Raw genomic sequence first — 18,718 nt, 5'->3', positions numbered from 1 at the left:
TCTAGGCAAGAAAGTACCTGAGATTCTTATCTCCAATTATCACTAAAAAGCCAGACATGGAGCTGTGGCTCAGTGGTAGAGTGCTAGCCTTAAGTAGAAAAACTCAGGAATAGCACCCAGACCCTGAGTTCAAGCCCCAGGCCCAGCACAAAGATAACTAAATAAGTAAATAAATAAAATAAGATTTTAAGACTATATATTAAGGTTGACATCAGTGAAGTCCATTTTATATCTTCCCCAAGACTTCAATCTTTAGAAACTTCAAAGGTTTTCAATCTGCCTTGAAAAATCCAATCTGCAACATTGGTCTTCCCTCTTCCATCCAATAGATTAACACTAATCCTCAAAGCACTGGAGAATTCTTTGAGGACTTGAAGCCATCATACTAGCTCCCAGGTGTGGCAAAAATGACAGCTCTCTTAACACACACACACACACACACACACACACACACACACACACACACACACACACACACACACACACCTTTAAATAGAGAATCAACTTTCACCCAAAACACAGAGGCAGGAAGTCAATTTGAAGTCATGAATGCTACAGGATTACCTGGCTTTGGAACCAGGGACAGAGAGCCATTTCCTGAACAGCTGTGTGGGAAGCAAGAGAGGGAAGCTGGCTTCCAGCTGTGCCTGCCTGTCCTGGGTTGCACTGCATGCACTGCATGACATCTAGATTCAGTGTAATTATAACAAAACAAAAATAAAAAGCAATACCTTCCTGTTCTGCAACCTGACACTCACAAACTGTATGTAAATAATGAAAGCCACCAATCAGTGGGGACCAGAGTGGAAATGGTGAAAATACTCAAGTCCCAGTTTCCTTTGTATCCAAACAGCAACCCAGATCAGCTACTTCTTAGAGTAGCTCCAGGCTGCCCTAGAGCTCAAGATCACACAAGGGAGAGCTGGACCAGGACTGCTTTGAGGATCCACGCTGAATCAGATTGATGCAGAAGCCACCAGACACAAGCTGCTGTAGACCTTACTTCCTGTCCTGCTGCCACTGTGCAGCCGTAACTTTGGGCAAGTTACACCTCTTCCTTAGATGTTTTCTTATTGCAAGTTGACGCTTCTGAGTTCCTAGTATCCCTCAAGCAGAGAGGAGTAATCCCATTTGGGTCTGAGGAGAAGTCATCTGCCTCAAACATTTTGGCCCTAATTATCATTCATTCTGCAGTGTACTGAGCAGTCACAGAGCCAGAAAACTCACCTGCTTGTAGGAGAGCCATTCATAGGGTTGGTCTGGTTTCCGAGAGCCTAGACAAGGGCCATTGTCTAACAAACACAGGAAAAAAAATGACAAAATAAAGGACAGTCCTAACATGTATGAACATACCTGTATCTTGATTCTGTTCCACCATATTCTACAAGATATTACATTATTCTACTTTAGTCCTTTTAATTAGAAAGGAATTCAGGTTAGAAATGTTTTCCCCCTGGGTTTTGATCTGAATTCTTTTATTATTGTTGTTGTTGTTCTATTTTATTTCTTAAAAAGAGCAGGAGCGATGGGGATAAACAGAGGAGAAAAGTGGGAAATGACAATCTTTCTGGACACTCAAGTGAATTCTCTTTAATATACTACTGGTTTAGGCCAGAAGCCAGTAGTAAGAAGTAGAGCTCCTGTTGCCACAGGGTTTCAGGAGAGGAATCCCTCAAAACTGCTGGAAAGGGGCTGGAAAGGTGGCTCAGTGGTAGAGTGCTTGCCTTGCATGCATGAGGCCCTGGGTTTGATTCCTCAGTACCACATACACAGAAAAATCCAAAAGTGGTGCTGTGGCACTGTGGCTCAGCTGAAGAGCTGAGAGACTGCGCCCAGGCCCTGAGTTCAGGCCCCACTACCAGCAAAAAGAAAAAACAAAAACAACAAAAACCACCAAAAACTGCAGGGGAAGTTTGAAGTATTCTCACTCTGAAACTGGAAAGAGAAATGAAGTTATTTATAGGACCAAATTCTGATGACCTCAAAGATCAGCTGGAATCCCATGAATTCTAATTCTATGGGTGAAAGCCTAATGGCCCAGAAACAAACTGAAGATGAGAATAGGGATTATCTGTGAAAGCAAAAACTGAAGAAAAGATGAAAAAGGAGAGAAAAATAGGAATTATCTGTGAAAGCAAAAGTTGAGAATGCATTCTGATTCCAATCTAGCTAGCAAAGAAGCAGAAAGAGATCCCCACACACTTGGCATCATCCACTGCAGGTTTGAATTCAGAAAAGTACTCAAGGCATTTTACTCTTTTTTTTGCAGTGGTGGAGAAAGAACTAGAACCCTGGGCCTTACACATGTAAGGTGAGTGTTCTACCTTTGAGTGAGATCTCCAGTCCTCATATAGGTGTTCAGATTGGGCTTGCAAATGGGGTAAATGGGACAGAGGGCAAGAGAATGGACCCCCCCCCCCCAGGGGCCATGACAAGCCTGGCACAGTTATCCAGATTGTATGCCCTAGAGAAGCGTGATGTAGATGCAGATTCAATAACCAGTTATGAACATGGGAAGACATAGCTTGACACACTGACTTATTCAACAGAGAGAAAACAGATTGGACCCTCTTTAGTTCACACCAACTATAGCAAAGGCAGGGCAGTAGATAACTGTTTGCAGAGGGAGGGGAAAAAAAAGATATCATCTATAGGTAATCATGTCATTTTATTCCTCAAGAACAGAGGTTAGAAAACACAGCCAATAGGGCTGGGAAGGTGGCTCAGTGGTAGAGCACTTGGCTTGCATGCCTGAGGCCTTGGGTTCGATTCCTCAGCACCACATAAGCAAAAAGAAAAAAGCCGGAAGTAAAGCTATGGCTCAAGTGGTAGAGCGCTAGCCTTGAGCTGAAGAGCTGAGGGACAGTGCCCAGGCCCCACAGAGTTCAGGCCCAACAACCAGACCCCCCCCCCCCCAAAAAAAAAAAAAAAAAAAAACACAGCCAATGGCCCAGAGTCCCACTGCCTGTTTTTGTAAACAATGTTATTGGAACACAGATGAACTCATTCATTCGTGTATTGTTGAGGCTCTGCCATTGACCAAATGGCTCAAGAAGACTGAAGTATTTACTATCTGGCCATCTACAGGGTAAGCATGGCAATTCCAACTTTGGTCTGTGGTTGTGAAGCTCCAGGCTCACCTTGTAAACTAAAACATGTACCATATGCAGGCCCTGCTAAGCAACATCTCTGATGTGTCTAGTGCTATAAGGCCCAGGCCTTTTTCAAGGAGATGATAAAGTGCATCCAGGTGATGATAAGGAGCCTTTGATTAACAGGAAACTCAGGTGAAAAATTTAAATCTCTAGGCTGACTTCTTTATCCAGAGACTGGGCTTTGCTCTTCTGTATTTCAGTCCTACAGTGTCCCAAGCTTAGGATAAAAAACATCTCAGGTTAAAAAAAAATAATGAAGAAAACAGAAACTTTAAAAACATCTCCTTTTAATCAGGTAAGTGTCAGGTAAAGATGTCTATACTATAATGGCTTAGTGCAGAAGTAGGCGTATGATGCTGAGAGGGAAAAGGCAAGAAATGTGCCACTTGGAGGTAGGGGGTGAAAATAATAGACCAGGAAGATGTTCTCGAAAAGATGATATGAGAGATGAGTTTTATAAAATTAATAAGAACCTACTGGGATCATCACTGGCTGGGGGTGGAAAGAAAGGGTTGTATGATCAAGAGTAGGAATAAAAGCACTCGAAAGCTGGGTGGGAGAGCAGAGGTGGCCTTGTTTGAGAACTGTATTCAAGTGGAGGGGAGCAAGGCTGGAAAAGGGGATGGTATCAGCCTCCATGAATCTCTTCGTCATAGTTAGAAACCCAGGGTCAGTTAATAAGCCAACATTTCCGAAGTGTCTCTGATGGAACACTGCTTCACATGATGGTTAAAAAAAAACTCTGGACTGACTAGGCCCAGCCAAACAGGTCTCTCTTGACTATAGGAAACATTAGCACTCATTAGGAGCTAAAGCACATGTAGCTCTCCATAAAATGTGGAACTTATTTGGTGAAGAAACCCGCTGGGACACAAGAAATATCCAGAGGATTCAATGAGGCCTGAGTTTGGCTCTGAACAAGTCATAGGAGGAGACAGAGGGCTTGAGCCATGCCAAAAAGGCACAGGATTCACAGAAATGTACCTTTCTGAAAGGAGGGCTGTTCTTGCCTTATGAGAAACAAACAGTAAGCATTAGTCACACAAGGGCAGCAAAAACAGGCTTACTTGACACGTGCAGGCCTCTCTGGAAACCTTCATACAGGGTTCTAACGTCATCATAGAAGTACACCAAGAGCTCATCGCTGTCGAGAAGCGCAGACCTGCGAGCACCATCACTGCCCTATTGAAAAGACCAGCAGGCAGAGCAGCGTGTTAGAAATGAGACGCCTACAACATCATGTCTCAGGAAGTGTACTCATTGTGGAATGGCTAAATGAAGTTAACTAGCGTGTGCACGCATTCTCTTCTGCGCTTGTTTGTTTGTCATGTAAATACGTAAAAGTTCAAGCTCAGCAATTTTCAAGTATAGAATACATTGTAATGAGCTGTCTATTATAGCCACTGTGCTGTAAAACAAAGCCCCCAAACTTGCTTCAACATAAATACAATTTCTAGTTGCTATCACAACACAAAGTAAAAGCCAAACATACGCCATGCTATCCTTTCCAGTTACTGCTCAGAGCACTGCTTGAAGAATGATGTGCTGATGTGCTAACTAATGGGAGTCACCTGTTTACCGCGGGGAACGTTCAGGCTTCGGAGAAGCAAGACAATATGGCTCTAAAGTTTTTCCTAAAGGAAATTGAGGGGAAGAAAAGAGGCTGACAGAACGGTTGGCAGCTAACCTGCCAGACAAAGCCAAAGAAAAGGAGGGGTTGACAGGAAAATGCCACAACCACACACACTGACAATTCTCAAGTTCCTGCCATCCACAGTATAGAACATAAGCTGTTTAGCTCTGGTGGAAATGACACACTGCCCTGTTTTATTACTATGACAACATCTACATTCTCTGAAAGATTATTTCCACAATTCTAGCTCCTTACCAACTGCAGTGAAATCCATGAGAAACTTCCGTTTTTTGTGTGGCATTTAATAGTAAAAACCAGCAGTGAAAGATTATATGCAGGTTCAGGTAAGACCTGACGTCACTGACACCTTCCTCTAAGCTGTCTCCATCTACTGGCTCACAGGGACACCTGACACAAACTACTCCTCACTGGGGATAAGACTGACAGACAGTTCTTATTCTTGTGAGCAGCAGCAGGAGTAGGAGCTGAGTCCTCTACGAGCAAATAAATACTTCCAGGAGTCCAAATATCCCTAAGAACCACAGAAGCATTCATAATAGTCTGATAAATACATACTTGGCTACTACTTCATATTTGCAATGATCAGGAATTTCTTGAGGAAACCAGACAGATAGAATTTCTGGCTTCCCAAGAAAGGGCTCTCCAAAAGCGGAAGAGATCACTTCCAGTTTGAGGTTTGATGAAAGAAAATAGGAGCAACTCCATGAAACAAGAGCGAGGTGTCAAAACCAAGACAGTCTGAGCAGCCAGAGCTAATGGACTCACACTGCACTCCAGAAAAGCTCCAACTCAGAGACCCTTCACAAGCACCAGTGGCCCGTGCACATATGCACGTATGTTAAACATACACATGCACTGTGCTGAGGATGAACCAAGGACTCATGCATGCTAGACAAGCATGCTACCCAGAGCTACACTTCCAAGGTGATTTAAAAAAAAAAATTAGGGTTATTTACGTCCTCTTTGCCCCCCCCCCCTTCCCTTTTAAGTAGTGATTTACTAACTACTTAAAATTATTCCAGTGATTCAGAACTATATTAAGGAACAAATGACCATTAGCAGTCTAGTAAGTTCCTCTAAAGTTTTTCCTATGAGTACAGCTTTATGTAAACTCAACATCTATTATGTACTACATATGTTTTTAATTAATTTTTTTTGGGGGGGGGGTACAAGACTCAAACCTGAAGCCTCGTACACACCAGGCAAGTGCTCTGTCACTTAGTTACACTCCAGCCCTTTTGCCTAACTTAATTTTTTAAAATTACCTTTAAGTAATTGTATGAAGGAGATGCTCTTTAACAAAGCAGTTTATGAGTACAATGCATCTTGATCAATGTCATCCCTTTCAACATTTTCAACCCCCTTCGGCTCCTCCTTTCCTTTCCTTAATTTTGTGGTATATGCAATGAATTCTTTTTTTTTTTGGGGGGGGGGTCCGGTCCTGGGGCCTGAACTCTGGGCCTGGGCGCTGTCCCTCAGCTCTTCAGCTCAAGGCTAGCGCTCTACCACTTGAGCCACAGCGCCACTTCCGGCTTTTTTCTTTTTGCTTATGTGGTGCTGAGGAATTGAACCCAGGGCCTCAGGCATGCAAGGCAAGCGCTCTACCACTGAGCCACCTTCCCAGCCCCTGCAATGAATTCTTGACTGTATTCTCTCCCCTGCCCCCTTTTGTTCGTCTATCCTCCTACCCTTGGACCCCCTTCTTGCATGTACCCCTTTTCAGGTGCTAATTTTATTGGGCTTTGACCCAGTCTTTCTAAAAAATTATACTATTTGGGCTCTCCATAGAGTCTAGTATACTTCAGTTAATTTATTTGTAACTACTTGCATACCACCTAGTGTATGTACATTCTATCTACCACAAATGAGGGAAACCATGCAACCTGTTTCTCTGGGTCTGGCTTATGTCACTTAATATATATTTATATTTTATTTAACTCTGTGTGTATGAAGTGAAAGTCTTGGGGTTTGAACTGAGGGACTGGGCTCTGTCCTTCAGCTTTCTTTTTTTCTTTGTCGCTTGTGGGGGTTGAACTCTGCGCCTGGGTGCTATCTTCAGCTCTTCAGCTCAAGGCTAGTGCTCTACCACTTGAGTCACAGCACCACTTCAGGTTTTCTGAGTGGTTTATTGGAGATGACAGTCCTACAGAGTTTCCTGCCTGGGCTGGCTTTGAACTGTTATTCTCAGATCTCAGCCTCCTGAGTAGCTAAGATTATAGGCATACGCCACCAGTGCCTGGCTTCTTTTGTTTAACTTTCTTTTGTTTTTTTGCCAGTCGTAGGGCTTGAACTCAGGGCCTGGACCCTGTCCCTGAGCCTCTTTGTGCACAAACTGGCATCTACCACTTGACCTCAGCACCACTTCCAGCTTTTTTTTTTTTTTGAGTAGTTTATTGGAGACAACAGTCTAATGGACTAATTCCTGCCTGAACTGGCTACAAATGTGGACCCTCAGATCTCAGCTTCCTGAGAAGCCAGGATTACAGGCATGAGTCCCAGCACCAGGCTCTTTTGTTTATTTATTCATTTATTTATTTTTGCTATTCCTGGGACTTGAACCATGCAGTCGCTGGCCTTTTAATAAAAACTCCTGGGCTGGGAAGGTGGCTCAGTGGTAGAGCGCTTGCCTTGCATGCCTGAGGCCCTGGGTTCGATTCCTCAGCACCACATAAGCAAAAAGAAAAAAGCTGGAAGTGGCGCTGTGGCTCAAGTGGTAGAGCGCTAGCCTTGAGCTGAAGAGCTGAGGGACAGTGCCCAGGCCCAGAGTTCAGGCCCCACAACCGGACCCAAAAATAAATAAATAAAAATAAAAACTCCTGATTTGACCTCTCAAAATGTGTGACCTCTCTGTTTCCTCACCATATAACAATGGCGCTTCTCAATAGTATCTCTAACAGACACTTTCCACATTCTGCAGGTGGCTGTAAGAACTGAACACAAGGCAGATGGGAGTCAGGTATATAAAACACCAGCTTGTTCTAGTTCAGAACAAACGAAGGACTGTTGTCTGAGGAAGAAAAATTTTATGCGTGTAATTATTTCTGTATATAATTTATGATATAATTTTATAAGGTATTGTATAATATGATTTATATATGAAATTGCAGCCAGGTGCTGGTGGCACACACCTGTAATCCTAGCGACTCAGGAGGCTGAAATCTGAGGATGGCAGTTCAAAGCCAGCCTGGGCAGGAAAGTCCGTGAGACTCTTATCTTCAATAAACCACCAGAAAACCAGAAGTGACACTGTGGCTCAAGTGGTAGAGCATTAGCCTTGAGCTGAAGAGCTGAAGGACAGCGCCCAGAGCTCAAGCCCCACAACCGACAAAAAAATTATATATATATATATATATATATACACATATATAAATTATATATGTGTATATATATATATATATATATACATATATATAATTTGTGTGTGTGTGTGTGTGTGTGTATGTATAAAATAGGCCTGGAGTCTAAGAAGCTCAGGCTCATCCTAAAGCCAAGGTCTACCAGGAACTCATGAAGGAAGGGAATGATGAGGGATGAATCACAAATTGGGGTGTGATCCTACAATCAGGCTATCAAGAAGCATGCCAGGGGATTCCACTAGACTAAGTGTCCTTAGAGAAGAACCATTCCAGAGACATTAAGATCTCAGCAGGGAATTGGTAAATTCCCTGTAATCTTCTAGGATTACAGGGAAGAAATCTATAGGAAGAAATCTACCAGGACTGTAAGCGGTGCAAAAACCAAGCTGGACAGAAAGATTCCTAAGAGCCTGGATGAGGGTGCAACATAGATATTGGGTCTAATTGGTGCCACCTTGGCATCCTGGTAGATGACAGAGACTTTCTAAAACTCTTAGAGGTGAAATCTCACCCCCAGGTGATAGGCATGCTTGAATTCCTAGAAGCAGGGGCGGAGACTAGGAAATAGGTTATTGGATCTCCAAGGTGTTTCTAGTTTCCACAATGCCCCAGGCTCCTGCTCAAATGCTTCTTCTTGCTCAACCATTTCTTCTTCCCTGGGTGTCTGTACAGTCAATGAAAAGAGCCAGGGTCATTCATTCAAGAGCCATCAAACAATCAGTTCAAAGCCCAGGGGAAGAAGTATTGTAGGAGCCTAGTAATATAAAAACTACCTTCTGAGGTTACCCCATTTGGACTCCTCTTGGCGCTCCTCTCCAAAAGGAAAGTTTCACCTACTATAATTTAAATGTACATAGCAGTCTCCTTCTTGAAAGAAAATTCCTTTCACTTTCAAATAAACTAACTTTCTAGACTTTCCCTTTACTTTACAATAAACTTATTCTGTTTACCTTAAACATTGTCTTGCTTTTTAATTCTTTAACAGGTAGAAAAAACAAACCTGCTCCCCCTAGGCAGAGTCAATTCCATCCATCAAATGGAAGAGCAGGGTTGGGGTGGGGTGTGAATTGAGACCAGAGATTAAGTTTAGCTTGGATTTGGAAACCATATACTTCCAAGAAGGCTAACATCTTGGTCAACTTCTCAATTTTATGTCAAAAACCATTGTTTTAGATGATCATTTAGTAATCAGCTTTTAGCTGATTTAAGGAGATTTAAGTTTTTGGTGGCCTATAATCTTCAGTGCTTTGAGAAACATGGAGATAAAAAAAAATGCCAAACCAAAGTTAAAGTGTTAATTACATCTCTATTAAAGCCTTCATCCTGAAAACATAACCAGAGGACAAGATATTTATTATTATTCAAATTAGTCATTAAAATAATTAGCAAGAGCTCAGAAATGAAACAGCAAGCAAGACATATGACCAAAAGAGAATGCTAACCTAAAGGCACTGGTGAGACTGGGTGAGAAGTTGCATTGTCACTACATTGTAAGGCAGGTGCTTTATTGATGGAAGAGGGACATGAAACTTCGAAATCAGTCTATAAAATGATCCTGCACTTACTCCCTTAACCAATCACCATTTAAATGTACATTTAAATGTTTTTCTTCTTGTATGAAAATATCAATGTCAAAACACTGGGTACTTACAGCCTTAGTTACATGTATTAGTGAGAAGGATTGCACTTTGTGTGCTGAGAAGCTCAGCTATGACAGCTAGTGCCAAAATGTCCCTATGTGTCACAAAACACAGTCACTTCAGAAGCAGGGCCTTTTCAGTACTGGGTTATCCAAGTCCATGAGGCTATTTCTAGGAACATCTGCTGAAATGGAGCACAGATATCTAAGTGTGGCATTCACACATACCTGGCTCATGGGTGAGGGGGCTGGGTTGGGCTTATGAAACCAAACTTGTCAGTCATCAAGACTGTGACTCAGGAATAATAATTACTATTTTTATGTCTCTTTAAATGTGGTTACATAGCTTTTCCAGTTTTTTAAAAAAGATGAGTCTAACACATTAATAGTCAAGGGAGTAGTCATTAGTCTATTCTCCAACATCTATACATACTAATGTTCCTGAGAGGTCAGTCTCCCACATGGTGAACTAGGAAATAAAAGGTTCAAGTTCCCCTGCGGAGCCGGAAGAAGGAAAAAGGTCAGGACAAACAAAGGGAAAGGTTGAGGAAGGAAAATACTGAACATCTACATATCAGTGGTTCCCAGGATTAGAACTCTTGCCAATATTTGACAAATAGGAACACCTGGTAATATGTTTCATGCAAATTACATTCCTAAGGATTTTTTAGGGATGGAAAGGCCCAAGTCTGCTGGGGGTATGATTCAAGTGACAGATCATATGCCTAGCAAGTTCAAGGCCAGAGCTGCCAAAAAAAGGCCTAAACCTCATGAAGTTCAGTGTCACCCACTTCAAATTAATTAAGTGAATTGAAACTGGATAAAGAATCAGGTGGGTAAGGAGTTATTTACAGCCTTTACCAGCTAAACGCCTATTGGATTAGTACTGCTTATTCTGAGAGGGAACTGGGTTGGGAGGTTGAAAATAAAAGAGAAGAGATACGGGAAAGAAGAGAAAACCAAAGAGAAGGGACACGTGGGTGGGGCCAAGTGACTTCCAAAGAGACTGTCCAATAATTGTCTGGATTTTAATGCTAAGCTCAGGGAGAACAGCACCACCATCCTGGATGTATGTGTGTGGGGGGGGGGGGTGTGACACTCTTCTTTCTAAATATACACCTCACAGGCCACTACTCCTGTGCCCAGCCCGTGAACCTTCACTGCTTTGCATCAACAGATACAACACTGCTTTTTCCTACAGTGATCTTTCAGAGAGGACTTTGGCTCATCAATTCCTATTTCCAGCCCCAATAGATTCTAATAGAGCAGATGAGATCTTTTACTAGCTTGTGGGAATTCCTTCCATCCCTTGTTTCTGAATACTGGACAGGACTTTAAAGTACACAAAATAGCATATAATGTGCTTGCATAATATTCACTGTTACCTTTTTTATCCCCTCTGTCCACATCCCTAAATCCTTTTTACGTTCACATATGACAGAAAACATGTCATACTTGTCTTTGTGAAATTAGCTTATTTCATGTAACACGATCTCTAGTAACCTCTATACTTCCTTCATGTATAGCATTCATTTAATCATTCATTTATTCATTTATCCATACACTGATTCTTAAGCACTTAGGTTGTGTCTTTACAATAAGAATAGGTGTGTAAGTATCTATTTTTCTTTTTTTTGTCCATGGTAGGGCTTGAAATCTGGGCATGGGTGCTGTCCTTGAGCTCTTCAGCTCAGGGAGAGCCCTCTACCACTTGAGCCACAGGGCCACTTCTGGTTTTCTGGTGTTTAATTGGAGATAAGAGTCTTATGGACTTTCCTGCCTGGGTTGGCTTTGAATTGTGATCCTCATATCTCAGCCTCCTGGTAGCTAGGATTACAGATGGGAGCCACTGTTGCCTGGCTTCTCTATTGTATTCTAATTTAAGATTCCTTTGGGTAGGTATCTAGGAGTGGTACTGCTGGGTGATGTGGTAGTTTTATTTTAGTTTTTCTGGGAACCTCCATACTGGTTTCCCTACAGGCAACACAAATTTACATTCCTGCCAGTAGTGTTTAGGGGTTCTCTTATCCCCATGCATCCTCCCCAGTATTTGTTGTTGTTGGTTTTCTTGATGGCAGCCATTCTAACTGTAGTGAGATGAAATCTCAACATTGTTTTGATTTGCATTTGCTGATGGCTTACGCTGCTGAACAGGTTTTCATGGACTTATTAGCCATTGTATTTCTTTACTTGAAAAATTACCTATTAGCTTCTTGCCCAGTTATTGGTTTATTTGATCTTTTGGGTATTTTTTTGAGTTATATACATATTCTGGATATTAATTTCCTGTTGGTTTCTTCCTGTCCCCTTCCCACAAGTTACCCACACAATTAGCAAGACAAGATTCAATGTCCTAATATCACTTTTGTTAAAGTACAGATTAATTGTTTACAAGGGTTTCACTATAGTAATCTCATATCAGCATACATCATGCAGTTCAATTGATCATATCTAAATGCATATACGCATACACATGTACACATATACATCATATTTATGATCCTGCATGTTTTTAAATGTTTATATTTTAGGTACATATATAAAACATGTGACTTTTGTCTTTTTTGTGTACCTACGTTCCTTATTTTTAGATGAGGCCTGTAAGGAGCAGTTTTATTTGTAAAACTTTCATTGAATTTTCAGATCTATTTAATCATATTCTTATAAAGTGGGCTTTTGCTTTCTTTCTAAGTCAGAAAAAAATCCAAGAATAAATAGATTTTATATTTTATTTACTTTATGTGTGTGTGGGGGTTGGTACTGGGATTTGAAGTCAGAGCCTCATACTTACTAGGCAGACATTCTACTACTTGAGTCATACCTCTAGCCTGCCTTTTTGCTGGTTATTTTTGAGATACTTTTCTATCCCAGCTGGCTTTAAACCATGATCCTGTGTGTATCAGTCTCCTGAGGAACTAGGAAATGTAAGCGTAAACCACCAGTACCCTGCTTCTTCTTTTTTCCCCCTTAACCTTTCCTCAGAATCCCAAGACAGTCACTTAACTGGAATGACCTAATCTTAGCACAAAAAAAGTCACTTATCTGGAATGACTTTAACAAAAACTGGAAACTCTGCCAGTTTTCAGTCATTCCCACTCCTTATCTGCAGAGTACCCGCTCAGTCCTCGGGGCTCCTTATCTACCTGATTCTTTATCTACCAAAACCAAATTCCCAGGCACTAGCTACAGGTGTTTCTAAGTCAGCGCACACATCTCTTAACACCTTAAACTCAGTTCCTAGAATGTGAGTGTTGTAAGAAAAAATAATTCAGGAAGCATTTTCACAGTGTATTATTAAGAAGCCTGTAAAGTTTCAGGAGAGGTATTAAAATTAAAGTACTGACATCTCTGCACTGAAATAAGCCTTCTGATCAGAAAAATAAAAATAAAAAAAAACAAAAAAACCCCAGGCCACTCTCTCCATCTGTCCCATGACACTATCTCAACTCACTCAGCTTGCTCCCTGAAATGCTCAGAAATGACCATACTGTTCAGGAAAACATGTTCAAGGACTCTGAGTCACTAAGGGTAGAATTAGGAGGATAAGTCTTTGCTCACATCCTTATTTGGCTACTTGCAGGGAAGATCAGACAGACCATGAGGAATAGAAATCAGGACCCTGCAATTACAAACTGTGAGCAAATGAAAGTTAAGGCTTAAAAACAGTAATGATTCACATAAAGATGACAGGCAGATATGAAACCAGACCATTGTATGCACTTCTCTAATGATATACATTGGATTTGTTCCAAAGTCTGCCCCAGGTGAGAATTGGGTTTATACTTACAAGTAACTACAGAAACATTATGCATTATGTCCTATTTACTATGTTGCAGAAATGACCAGATATTACTACTGTTCCAAATCTCTCTTCCTTTTTCTACCTCAGACCTAGTCAAAAATTGCTAGTCTAATATTTTCATCTTATAGCTGCCTTTGGCGCTTCAGGAAACCTCCAGGCTGGTGTCAGCAAGTATCACTGATGCCACCAACTAACCTAACTCTACCTTCCTTATTCTTGCAGCTTTCACTCAGGCTAGACCCTAAAGGTCTGTCTCACAGCAATATCTGGTCCTGTTCACCTCAAGAGATGACCCGGGGCTTAGAGCTGACCCCAGGCTTTCAAGTCCAGGAAATCACCACACAGTTCTTTAGATCTCTGCTTTCATGACCTCTATAGGCCTGCACTTGCTTTATCTTCATAAATCTGGTAGGAGTTTTCATAAAACCATGAGTCAATTATCAGCTCTCTTGCCTTCCAGAAATCTTATGCCAGCTTTCAAGTGGGTGTTTGTACACATACATGTGTAAAGACTATCTAGAAAGGAGTGATTCCACCAGCTAGCCACAGAGAAAATTTCTACATTGTGGCACACTTCACAGACATTACAAATATGGAGTAAGATTGCTGTTCCTTATTGCAGAGAACGCATGAGCTGTGAGGGCTGTGGTTTGTCAGTGCAAGCCATGGCATCGATGAAACCTCCTGTGGACTGTGACTTGCGAATTTTAAAATCACCATAAAGCCAGTTGCTGGTGGCTCCCTCCTGTAATCTGAACTACTTTACAGGCTGAGATCCAAAGGATGTTGGTTTGAGGAGGCAGAAAAGTCCAAAAAGACTCCATCTCCTAAATTACCAGCAATAAAAAAGGTGGGGTGCTGTAGGCATGGCTCAATTAGTAGAGTCCCAGCTGAGTAAGTTGTGATACCACAAAAGAAAAAGAAAGAAATGAAGGAAGGAAGAAAGGACGGAAGGAAGGAAGGAAGGAAAGAAGGAAGGAAGGAAGGGGAAAAACACAACAGACTAGGTATGCTATATTGAGTTGACTTCAAGTTCTTATCTAAAAAGAACTACAGTTTTATGGCATAAAAGCAAGTCTCCTGGCATTTCCCTTAGTTTAAGAATGGCTTTCCCCCTCTGCCATAGAGAGTCGAGGCCCTAAACAGTTCTTTCCACCGGCACATACACAAAAAAACCAAATCCTTTCCTGCATGGCAAAGTTCATGTACTTGCTGAATGAGCACATACCTGATAACTATCCTTTGCAACTTGTGGAGGACTGAATCCAAAGCATCACATCTTTCTCATTAGCCTTTCTGTGCACATGATTAAGGCAAGTCGCTAACTATATAAATCCCATCATATGGATATTATACACGTCAATCTTTCATGACCCAGCCAGCCTATGATCCGAATGTCATGAGCTTGTTGAGGGGTGAAGCTAAGCCATCCAGCTGGGAAAGGACAGGAGTTACCTGCAAGGAGCAGGTGCTGCATATTATAAGGTGTGACTTCACATTAGAATCAGTCCTGGTAACAAGGCCAGATACCACATCGGTTGAAGACTAACTGCTTTCGTTACTAGGGTGAATTTTTAATCTCAGTTTTAAAACTAAGAAAAGCTTAGTTTCTTGGTATAAACATAGTTTCACTTGCTATAATTTATTCCCTTCTTTATTTTAAAAGACAACATAGATTTGCATGGAAATATTTGATGACCGTGGAAGCTGTCAAAAACTATCTGACCTAACTTAAGAAGTAAGTCCCTTCACTGTCTCCATCAGGAAGAGGAACTCACATACTTTCCCCCCCCCCCATAAGTGTGATGGTCTTTATGTTTCAAAATGATTTGTGTCCTACATCCCTTGATATGAATGGGTGGGCCCAGCAGTTCTACTCTGACCATACAGGTGTCCAACCAAGCTTGGGGACAGAGGATTCAGAAGGGTAGAAACTGCTCAGGTTTGCTTTGTTTCCTTCCCTTACCCATCACCTGATGGTTCCCCATACTATATCTAACCTGTGTTCAGAATCTAGACTCTGTTTCTTACCCTCCCTGTCCTTCCTCCTTCCACTTCCACCACTACCTTTGGACTCGTGTGCCTGCATACTCACTTTGAAAACAGCTTGTTCCCAAGTTCCACAGTTCCAGCCACTCATTCCTCAGACTTGCCTGGACCAATCTACACTCCCCTCATTATCTTATCTATTCTTCTCCCCTCAGTCCTAGTTACAATAGGCAACTTTTGACCTCTATAATGAAGGCTACGTATAATGTAACTCCTGATCTTCCCCCAACTTCACCTCTTTGGAATCAGTTCTCTAATGTACAAAATGTAAGTGCTAAAAGAGAAGGCATTGCTGGGCACTGGTGGCTCATGCCTGTATACCTAGGAAGCTGAGATCTGAGGATTATGGTTTGAAGCCAGCATAGGCGGGAAAGTCTGAGACTCTAATTAAACACCAAAAAGCCAGAAGTAGAGCTGTGCCTCAAGTGGTAGAGTGCGAGCATTGAGCATAAGAGACCAGGGACAGAACCCAGGCTTTGAGTTCCAGCACCAGCGTGGGAGACAGAGGAGAAGAGAAGAAAGAGAGGAGAGAGGAGAGGAGTGAGGAAAGAGAGAAAGTGAAAGAACAGAGAGGGAGGGAGGGAGAGAGAGAGAGAGAGAGAGAGAGAGAGAGAGAGAGAGAGAGAGAGAGAGAGAAAGCCCTTATGGAAGAAGAAAATTAACATTAACTGTACATGTACTGCTGGCCAGGCAGACACTATATCCACACAGGAAAAGTACCATTGCTTGTTTTCCAGATGCAGAATGTGAAGGCTTTAAGTAATTACAGCAAAGATCATCCTTATTGGATGGATGGGCCACTCTCAGTCTCAGAGTTAGCTGGGACAGGTGAAGAAGACAGGACATTTTGTGTACCAAGTATGAAAGTGGCTTAACAACAAAGAAAGAAAACTTGTTTGTATCTCTGCTTAAAGTTACAAAGCAGCAGCACAGCCTTCAGTGATGGAAGCTCCTTTCTGGCCTGCAGAGAGAGGGTAGCCTTCAGGTAACTGTGGTGGTGCCCTGATTAAACCATGTTTATGCTACATGTAGTCTTTGGATTCTGGTCCTAACCTAGGCTGCCTGAGGGCTATGATGCAGGTGTACACTGCCTTTGCCATACAAGCTTCAGCAGTACTGGAGTCCTCTTCACCACCCTGAGTGTGAGCAAATGGTGCTCATTTGTTTTCAGAGTAGGAAAAAAGCAACCACCTCTCCCTGTGTCAGTCAGCCCCTAAGTTAGTGTTGGATATTCAGGACTTTTTACTAATATTTATGAAATGAATGGGGCTCCTTTTTCCCTGCTACAAGAATGCGTGAAACCATGTCAGCTCCATCGAAGCATGTACAATCGCTGAGAACCACAACTCCAGAGTGCTTTTATACTTCAGTTTTTATATTCTTCTTTTTAAAAGGCAAAACAGACTCAGAGTCTATCCCTAAAACCTAAGAATTCTGAAAAATCAGAGCTAAATCTATTTCTATGAGCAGAAAGAAAAATTGGGAAGCCTAGATATTGGACAGTAAAATGATAAATTTTAGTTTCCTTTCAGCTACGTGTAGTGTTAAAGCTGTTCTGATGGCAACATCTATAATTATTTCAATAAGGCACAATGACTTCATGCTGAGATGCACTGCAATTGTCACCCATGATTTCTCATATAATAAGAATTCGGCATTTCTAACAGTTCTGTTAAGTTGTGAGTATCTAAAATGGACTGTGTACCATACTCTCTGCAGAAGAAAAGGAATGCCAAATCTTCACACCTGTGTTTACCTCAGGTGAAGGATTAAGGTACCTTTACCTTCTCAATAAGGTACAAGGACTCACTTTTCCCAGCAATAATTCAATTTATTTATATATATAAATGTATATGTTTATATATATTTATTCCTGGCATGTATTAAATGGACATATCTTTGCATTTTTAAGAATTTAGGCTAGGGCTAGGAAGGTGGCTCAGTGGTAGAGCGCTTGCCTTGCATGTATGAGGCCCTGGGTTTAATTCCTCAGTACCACATAAGCAAAAAGAAAAAAGCCAGAAGTGGTGCTGTGGCTCAAGTGGTAGCCTTGAGCTGAAGAGCTGAGGGACAGTGCCCAGGCCCAGAGTTCAGGCCCCACAACTGGACCCCTCTCCCCCTCCCCAAAAAAAAAAATTTAGGCTAGGTATAGAGTCTTATACTTCTAATCCTAGCTACTCAGGAGACAGAGATAGGAAGGATCATGGTTTAAGGCCAGCCTAAGCTTCAAAGTTGTGAGACACATCTCAACTAATAAAAAGCTAGGTATTGTGGTATGTGCCTATCATCCCAGCCACAGGAGAAGTGCAAACAGGAAGATCACGGTCTAGGCATGCCTGGGCATAAATGTAAGACCCTATTTGAAAATAATAAAAGCAAAAAGGTCCAAGGGTGTGGCTGAAGCAGTAAAGTACCTGCCTACTAAGTATGGAACCTTGAGTTTGAGCCTCAGTATTGTCAAATCAAAAGCAAGAACGAAAATAATTTCATAGGAGTGAATCCAAGGAACTTAAAAAAAAACAACTAAAAAAGAGAGGGAAAAACTGGGAGAGAGGGAAGGGGTAACATTATCCAAGCAAGAAACAGAAATACAAATAGCAGAAGCACTCTTTACCTGATTTACGTAACTGTAACCCCTCTGTATATCACCTTTATAATAACAAGACAAAACCAACTATAAAACTCTAATAACCAAAACTAAACTAAACTTTTGAATTCCAAAAAGCTGATTATCAAGGCTCCTTCATATTCCCATCTGAAAGAATAAATGAGGCAGGTCTGTGTTTCACAGCTCCTTCTGTGTTAAAAATAAATGCTAAAAATAAATTCTGACCTAAGCAGGTTTCCCCTGCAAAGCAAATAGTAGGTGAAGAGTCAGAGCACTACTGAGAACTGGGCTTCTTCATCTTTTCAACAAGTGATGGTTTTTAGAGAGAGAGAGAGAGAGAGAGAGAGAGAAAGAGTGTGTGTGTGTGTGTGTGTGTGTGTGTGTGTGTGTTTAATATGCCTTGAAAAAGATGAAAGGAAGGAAAAATAGAAAAGGAACACTAAGGAAATATCCTC

At 41.6% G+C, this 18,718-nt stretch overlaps 1 protein-coding gene across 2 annotated transcripts in view; it reads right to left on the bottom strand.

Moving 5' to 3' along the window:
• Window positions 1-18,718, bottom strand: part of Acsl1 (acyl-CoA synthetase long chain family member 1) — a 67,567-nt gene that overhangs the window by 26,254 nt on the left and 22,595 nt on the right. For both annotated transcript variants that reach the window (XM_042699833.1, XM_042699822.1), the window contains exons 3-4: window positions 4,223-4,337; window positions 1,228-1,292 (exon numbers count right to left, since the gene is read on the bottom strand). In XM_042699833.1, the coding sequence (XP_042555767.1) occupies window positions 1,228-1,292; window positions 4,223-4,337 (180 nt within the window). The remainder of the gene's footprint in view (window positions 1-1,227; window positions 1,293-4,222; window positions 4,338-18,718) is intronic.

The sequence above is a fragment of the Dipodomys spectabilis genome, unplaced genomic scaffold (genome assembly GCF_019054845.1).
Source record: "Dipodomys spectabilis isolate Male_0828 unplaced genomic scaffold, ASM1905484v1 ptg000009l, whole genome shotgun sequence".
In the NCBI taxonomy this organism is placed as follows: Eukaryota; Metazoa; Chordata; class Mammalia; order Rodentia; family Heteromyidae; genus Dipodomys; species Dipodomys spectabilis.
The sequence above is the reverse complement of the archived record's forward strand: the minus strand, read 5'-3'. Positions and strand labels throughout refer to the sequence as shown.